At 51.5% G+C, this 8,225-nt stretch overlaps 1 protein-coding gene across 2 annotated transcripts in view; it reads left to right on the top strand.

The window, feature by feature from the left end:
• Positions 1 to 3,393: 3,393 nt before the first annotated feature.
• The window catches only part of LOC306814612 (neuronal acetylcholine receptor subunit alpha-7-like), a 62,792-nt gene continuing 57,960 nt past the window's right edge, over positions 3,394 to 8,225 (top strand). For both annotated transcript variants that reach the window (XM_079330835.1, XM_079330834.1), the window contains exon 1: positions 3,394 to 5,661. In XM_079330835.1, coding sequence (XP_079186961.1) covers positions 5,493 to 5,661 — 169 coding nt within the window. In that variant the 5' untranslated portion in view covers positions 3,394 to 5,492. The remainder of the gene's footprint in view (positions 5,662 to 8,225) is intronic.

The following is an 8,225-nucleotide window of genomic DNA, read 5'->3' as shown; positions in this document are numbered from 1 at the left end:
CACTGACTATTGCACACTGCTGTTTCATTAACCCTACTCTTAAAGGGAAGGTGTTTGAAAGGGCCAGTCAGGTCTGGAAAATCAACAAATGGTTACAGGCTGGTACCACAGTCAAGGTTTAGACTTCTAGGACCACAGAAACCGGGTGTACTAAGGGCTGGTTGGGTCTGTCTGTCAGAGAAGGGGAAGAGCATCTTTGACCATAGGCTTGCTAGGCCAGTAAAGAGGGTTTTAAATTTAAGGTGTGAGGAGATGGGAACCTCAGTTCCTCTTAGTCCTTCCATGGCAAGTCAGCAAGAGATGCCCAGAGCTTGGAGCGGGTCAGGAGGAGAACACATGAAAAGTCACGAAGGAATTCCTGATGCTCCAGCCAGTAAGTTGGCTTCATCAGGGACTGAACTTAAATGCCAACACACACTTCACAGGGAACAAACATGAGGAGTTAGAGATGGGCTAACAGGCACCACAGAGGTATAGTGGGGTGACTCTTACTGGAGCATTGGAATGAGAAGTCACAGGCTCTTTTGGAAACAGGTGGGAGAGACCAGGAAAGAGTGTTGCTCTCTGCCAAGAACACACTGAAGTGGATGGAGCTCTGTGCTGAAATGGATGAGAAGCCAGCCGAGAGCTCATGTGTCTGGGTTGAGGGCAGGGCAGGGACAGGCGACATTATAGCAGTGGCCCACTACAGGCTGCCTGACCAGGAACACTGAGCAGCTGAGTGCCTCTGCAAAAAGATAGGAGCAGCCTCACATTCACAAGCCTGGTCCACAGAGGGGACTTGAACCACCCTGACAGCTGTTTAAGGGAGAATACAGCAGGACATCAGCAATCCACGATGTTTCTGGAACATAATGGTAATTTCCTTCTCCAAGTGATAGAGAAGAAGGAGATGTGTTATGAAGGTCTTTGTTCTCACCAAGAAGGGGAGGCTGGTGGGGAATGGGAAGTCCAAGGGCAGGGTTGGCTGCAGTTACCATGACATAGTGGAGTTTGAGATTTTCAGGGCAGTGACGAAGGTGCACAGCAAGCTCAGTATCCTGAACTTCAGGACAGCAGATCTTGGCTTCTTTAGGGGTGTTTAGGGATAAAGTCCTGGAGGGAAGAGAAGCCCAGGAAAGCTGGTTGATATTCAAGGATCACCTCCTTCAAGCTCAGCAGCAATGCACTCCAGCAAGGAGGAAGTCAGGCAAAAAATTGCCAGGAGGCCTGCATGGATGAAGAAGGAACCCCTAGACAAACTCAAACACAAGGAAACACACAGAGGAGGGAGGCAAGCACAAGTAGCCTGGGAGAGTGCAGAGAGATTGTCTTAACCACCATGGGATCCACGGGGGATGCAGAGATCCACCCACAGCCCATGGGATCCACTGGGGATGCAGAGATCCGCCCACAGCCCATGGAGCAGCCCCATGCTGGAGCAGATGGGTGCCTGGAGGAGGCTGTGACCCCATAGGAGACCTGTGGAGAGAGGGGCTCTGCTCCCAGGCTGGAGCAGACTGTCCTTGGAGGCTGCACCCCATGGAAGAGTGACCCACGCCACAGCAATTTTGGGAGCACTGTTTGCTCATGGGGGAATTCATATTGCATTCATATTAGGAGAACTGCTGCGCCTGAGATTTGGAACCATGCTGGATGTTATAAATGAGTTGATGTTTGGGCATGGAGCTATAAGTTACTGATTCATATAGTGAAGTTATGCATGAATTGTTAATGCATTGTTATGTGCTGTGGAGGGGTGTGGCCACTAGAGGGGGTTGATGAGGGTTCGGTTGGTGGAGTGAGGGAAACTCTCTGCAGTATTGTCTCATGGGGTGATGACAGCGGTTTGAACTGTGGCTGGAAGATGAGCTGACCTATGGGATCGGGATGATTGGTCAAGATTGCACCCCAATATGGGCCAACCAGCAGCCAGAAAAAGGACCAGTCAAAACAAGGACTGAGAAACACACTAACCAGGAAACACCAGAGACTTTAAAACCCCAGGTGCCCAGCACCTAGGGTCCTCCTCGGAACTCGGGATCTGGAGAAGCATCCTGTGCAGTGCACAGTTATTTGTCTGTGTGGCTTGTCGAGTGGGGCCTGGGCATATCCTAGGTTCTGCCTTGTTTTTAATAAAATAAAGAGGTCTTTCTCAGAAAGTCTGGACCTTGTTCATTTCACTGGAGAGGTTCACAGAGAACTGTCTTCCACCCAACTGGGATCTAAGGGAGGAGGGACTATGATTACATGAGGCCGAATCTTGGGGGCCTCAAGCAGGGCTCTGTGTGTCTGGGGCTGTGAGGCTGGTTCAGGCTTTCCTGGGGGCAGCAGAGCCGGTTTGCCTGTGCCCACCGATAACCAAGACGGCCGAGTCAGTGCGGGGAGCCTTTCTAAACGGAGCGCACGCGTGGCGGTGGGCTGGCTCGGCGCCCGGACACGCTCCGGGAAGGTCCCCGGCTCTCGGCAGCAGAGAACATCCCACCGCCGTCCCTCAGCCCTCAGCGCCGCCGCCGCCTCAGGCCTGCTCGGGAGCCGCCGCGGAGGGAACGGCGCTGCGGCAGCGCCTTCCCGGGAGCAGCGCGGGCAGGCGGAGCAGCACGGTGGGGCCACGGGAGCATGGAGCCATGGAGCCATGGAGCCATGAGGCTGCGCACACGGTCCCGGTGTGCCCGCAGCGCCGCGGGCTCCGAGGGGACACGCGCAGAGAGCGGCAGGGAAGGGGGAGGAGCCCTGGACCCTGCCCCGGGACGAGAGGGAGAAGGGTAGGGAGCGAGGAGAAGGCCTGGAAGAGAGGACCGGGAGAGGAAAAGGGATGGTGAGACAAGAAGTGGGACAAGAGAGAATGAAATAGAGACAAGGAAGGGTGGAGGAGGAGGAAAGGTGGAGGGAGCAAAAGGGAGGCAGGGAAGAAAGAGAAAATGGGAAATAGAGGGGCAGAGGGGAAAAACCAGGAAGTGGGGCAGAAGCAGAGGAAAAGGGATGGAGAGCAGAAAAGAGAGGAAGCATAACAGGAAAGAGGGAAGTGGACACTGATTTGAAGAAAGAAATGTAGAGATGGGAAATAGGACAGATAAGAAGATCTGCAGGCCGCAAGGATGCGGGCTGACCCCAGGAGCGCTGCACATGGGCACAGACGCCGTCTTGGCTGAGGCCCGGTCAGCAGTGAGGGGCTGGCACTGCTCCCTCACCAGCCGAGCACCCACCGTGCCCAGAGTGCAGAGCCCAGCACCCGAGGAGGGAAAACCACCCTCCCAGCTGAGCTCTGCTGCCCTGCCCTACAGCTTCTCTTTGTCTTGTGTGGGAAAGGACAGAGCAGGGGCTGAAGAAATCAGAGTCTGAGCCCTTGGGGATGAGGGGCAATTGCTCACCTGCCTGACGGGGCTTACGTTTTGCTTTTGTTGTGCAGCTCTGTTCCGTGTGCCTTTGGATCATACAGAGCTCAGGTGGCAGCTCCATTGTCACCTCAATCCACCCACAAGGCATCTGATGCTTGCAGGAGTGTGGACCCATGTTCATGGACATCACTACTGGAGATCCCCAGTTCATGCAGACCCTCCTGCCACCATCTGTCTCCCTTTGCACCAGCAGTGGACCTCTCCATAGCTCACTTTCTTGGTTTCTTCATTGCAGTACTCAGCAGAATTGGGGTCACCCCAGCCCAGCTCCCTGCTTAATCAGCCAAGTATTCACATCCTGCAGTACTTTCCTCCAGCATTCCCAACCTCACCAGCAAGGTCACTTGACTTGAGCATATGTGGCCTGGTGTCATCCACCTTCCTTGGAGAGGAACTGAACCCAGTGAGTGGTCTGTGCAGCTTGACAGGCATGGTAAGACCCTGGTGATGTAACTTCTGAACAATGCACTGTATCCACTCCAGCACTTGACACCTTTGCCAGACTCCCCCAAATCACTCATAACTCATCCAAACCACTCGCAGGATAAAACACTTTCAAGCACTTCCTGCATTATAAGGGCTTTCTTCATCACCCTTACTTCTTGCTCAGCTGTTAAAGTGTGACCGTGGCAGGTTGCCCTTATCTCTGTTGGCTCACAGCATGAGGTGCTAAGGTTTGGCTTGGAAGTCAAGTCAGTGCTAGAAGGGCTGACAGGGCAAACTCAGCAGCACGCATGGTGAAAGGTGGTAGAAGAGCTGTCTCACCTGCAGACAAACTCATCCACAGAGGAAGGATGCCCAGCTCCAAACTTACTGAGTTGTACCGATGTGACCTACTGGAGACACAACTTCAAGAAGAGGAGCAAGTCACACAATTTCACAAGGTCAGAACACAGTCTAAACTAGGTAGAGCTTTGACACAGACCTTGTCTAGAAGCCCCAGTCTGCAGCAGTCCATCCCTGGTTTCACAGGGAAATGGCAGTGAGAGAAAATGCCTACCTCCTATCTTTGGTGAAAAATCCTGGTTTCTGTATTGATGTCATTCTGCTTCTGTAGATGGGGAGTGAGCAATGAAAACATCCAGAGCTGAGGGGCAGATGTGCATCCTTACTATAGGATCTCAGCCAGAAGGGCCTGGTTTTATCTTCTCTGGGAAAGCCTTTAGCAGTGGCAGCACAGTTCAGGTGGATGTGGGAGAGGAGGAGCAAAACAGACTCGCACAATAACCTTGTTCTCATTGTATCCTTCCTTAAAAATAGCCTGTGAGAGAAACACACCTTTGGGCTCCTGCACTGATAAAGCCTATGTGAGCAGTGATCTCAACAAGAAATCTGGTTGCAGCTCAGTAGAGCAGTAAGTTATGTTTTCTAGACTCCACTGTGTATATGTGGTTGTCAGACATGCTCATTTTTGCCAGGTGACATGGTTAAATGGTTGCCTGTGGAATAAAGCAACCCAGGCACTTCAAAGAATTCACACGTGGCCTAACTCTGGAATGTGATTAAGAGCTGAGGAGTGCAGAAAAGGAGCTGGACTGCAAAGCCCCTGGATTCTGGCAGTCTGCATTCACAGGCTCAAAGTGGGATATTTGCAGCACCAAGTCTCCTACTTGCAGAGAGCTATAATATAGGTGGATTTGCCATCCTTGTGAGATCAGTGACCAGTGAGTCATTTGAAAAAATGAGCTCTCAAATAGAGCTTTCTGTTGAACAGCCAAGGCACTCAGGAGTCACTCTTGTAGCAGCAGAAAATATCTAGGAGGGGAACACTCCATCTGGGGTGCAGGAAAGGTTTTCTTCCTGAGGGACTTGGGTATTACTTCCATCCATCCTAGGGCCAGACATCAATTGTGGCCTCACTTTTCTATCACAACATGCTGCAGTGTCACTGAGAGGCAGTGAAGTGGTTTTGTCATCCCCAGCTGTGGTCTCCAGACCCCACAGCTCGTGACAAGCATGGCCAAGGAGCTGGACAACTGTTGTGCCATCTGCATGGACAGCTGGCAGGAGGCCAGCTATGCACTGCCATGGCTGCTGTGCTTCTGCTAAATGTGCTTCCTGTAGTGGGCTGGGAGCAAGCCTGAGTGCCCCCTCTGCAAGAGGAAAGAGATATCCATGCTGTACTCAGTGTGGGGAGATGACAGCTTTGAGGAGCATGTCATTCCACCCCACAGGGCACCATTGGACATGTTCCACCTGAGGGGAGGAGGTCTCAGACACCCAGATACCCCAGCCTCCATACTCTGGCCATCAGTGGGAGGACAGCCACATCCAGTGGCTGAAGGTGAGTACAGCAACTGGAACTGCAATATGTATGAAGTTATACTCACTGATGAAAGCTTTTCATTTTTAAAGGAATTAAAGAAAAAACCAAATCTAAACCACAAATAATGGACAAAACTATGGTCCATGTTGTTCTACTGTGGGTGTGTGAAGGGAGCAGAGAAGGAGAAAAGAAGTTTTGGTACAGGTGCTCCACAGTCAGCACAACTGGCTGCAGGAACAGGCATCCCTGCTATGGACTGTGCTCAAATTATCTCCCCAGCTGGGAGCTATGATCATGTACCAAACTCACAGAAAGTCTGATGCATGATCTCCTGAGCACTTAGATGCCTCAAGTCTCCATTGCCTTGCAGCACTATCAGACATGTTCCACATGAGTAGGAACTGCTGCCCCCAGTCCCTATAGCACTGCAATAGTCCTGCCATCAGCCTTGTGGCTGCTGCCCTGGGGCAGTGAGCATCTCCTGCACTGTCTCAGCATCCCTCCTCTAACTTGCTGTTCAGTACTTACTGCCATAGTTGCATCAGGAGCTGGGGCAGCTCTTTGAGTATGGTAGGAAGCCGCAAGAGTACAGTACCTCGTCCCATCCAGCCTGCACTATTTTGCCTGAACTAGGCTTTGGTCCAGCCTCTATGGGCCTCCCTGCACAGGCACAGCGGCTTTGCCCACCAGCTTATTGACACCATCACACACAGGCTCAGTGGGGAAGCCCAGCATCAAATGGGCCTGGGGATCTGTAGTGCAGGTGGAGAGTAGTAGGACAGCCCCTCTTCAGTTCCTGGCCTTGATGCCATGTTGTGATTAGCTCCAATAAAAATGCAGATGACCGTGATTTAATGCTGTGGGAAAACCCTTCAGAAGAAGTGAGTAAAAAATCACCCCCAGAATCCTCCAGTTCCATTATGTTGATCAATGCCAGAAAGTTCTCTGCTTCCCTTGTTATCATTGGTTCCTTGTTGCTGCAATAATTTTAATATTCCTATTTGCTCTTCCCTATTGTACCCCCTCCCTAAACTCCGCCTCTCCTCCAAGTTTATAAATACCCCTGCCATGCCTTAACCCTTGCTCTTGGCCATTTGCCCTGGTGCATGGAATTAGCCTCCCTGTACCATTTTTCCTGGTTCATTCACTACAAACTATTCAGCTTGCTGTTTGTTGTTTTCTATTACTAAAGTTTTTTAGTTCTCGAACAATTGGGTCAAATTGTCTTTCTGCAGAAAATTGCCAAGTTCAGTGGAGCCACTGACCCTAATCGCCAGGCTGGGATTGGTCAGATGCTACAGTGCCACCCAAGGGGGTCTCCCAGGCCAGTCTTCTTGGGGTCCCAACAGTATGTCCCATTCTGTCCCCATTCCCACCCACTGGGAGCCATAAGGGCCCCTAGGAGAACCTAGAGGAGGCTGTGTCTGGGTGTTCCACGTGCAGCTGGCCAAGGAAAGCTCACTTGGGGCAATCTGCAAGCCTGCAAAAGGAGGGCCAGCAGCTGAGGACCCTTTCCAGACCCCCAGCAAGACAGCCTGTCATTCAGAGACAGGGTGAGAGTGCACCAGGATCCAGCTAAATCAGTCCAGGCTGCAGCTGGGGTATACACCAGCCCCTTGTGGTTCCAGCCTTCCAAATCTATTTAACATTTATTAAAAGAAAATGAAAGTGTGAAAGCTGCAGAAGATGTTTGAATATTACTAATGCTGGTGGTGTTGGTCTCCCCATTTGTTCTGTTTTCCTCCCTTTTCCTGGTGCTTTAACCACTGATTAGTCACCTGTTTCCTGCGCATTACAAGTTTACATTTCTGCAATTGATCCTAGGGCAAATGTTCTCAGTCAGGGACACTCCACGCCCGTGCCCCACCACTCAGTCTCTCAAGTCCTCCTCTTCAGCACACTCTGTGCCCCACACTCCGGGGCTCTGCTCTGCTACCAGCTTCCACTGCAGCCTCACTACGGCAGCACCCAAATCCCTCCTCCTTCCCAGAGTCGTGACTTGCTGCTGCTGCTTTCTGCACTGGCCCAGGTTTGTGCCCTGCCAAGGCAGGACCCCAAGAAGTTCAACAAGGCAAAGTGCAAAGTCTTGCTCCTGCTTGCAGTGAAAGAGTAGTGGGTGAATGTTGAGGCAAATGAGTAAAGATCCAAATGATGAATATAATTAATTCAAGACTTTGCCTCACCTTGCTTTTCTTTGGCTGATGACTAAAATTGTGGGGAGGAAAGGGAACGAGGAGATGTGTTAAATCCCACAGTGGGCAGCTCAGGAAGAAGGCACTCAGAGCAGTTCCCTACTGCTCTGGTGGAAGTGATTACAGGAAGGGGGGGCATTAAAAACAGGCAGGAGATTGGCTGTTTTCATATTTCCAAACTTTTACACTATTGAGTCTCCCCTGCCACGTCTACTGGGAGAAGAAGCTACAGGTGCTTGCTGTGAGTTGCCCTGGCATCTGGGAGAGAACAGAGAGGGACACACACAAAATCATTTCGTTGGGAAACAGCTCTAGAGGCACTCGAGTGCAAGCTCTGGAAGCACTGCAGCCGTGCTGTCTCGTGTTAGGTACAGTGTGTGGAGATGTGGA

The sequence above is a fragment of the Erithacus rubecula genome (genome assembly GCF_903797595.1).
Source record: "Erithacus rubecula genome assembly, contig: SUPER_Z_unloc_1, whole genome shotgun sequence".
Lineage (NCBI taxonomy): Eukaryota > Metazoa > Chordata > Aves > Passeriformes > Muscicapidae > Erithacus > Erithacus rubecula.
Note: the sequence above shows the minus strand (reverse complement) of the source record. Positions and strands in the feature narration are given on the sequence as shown.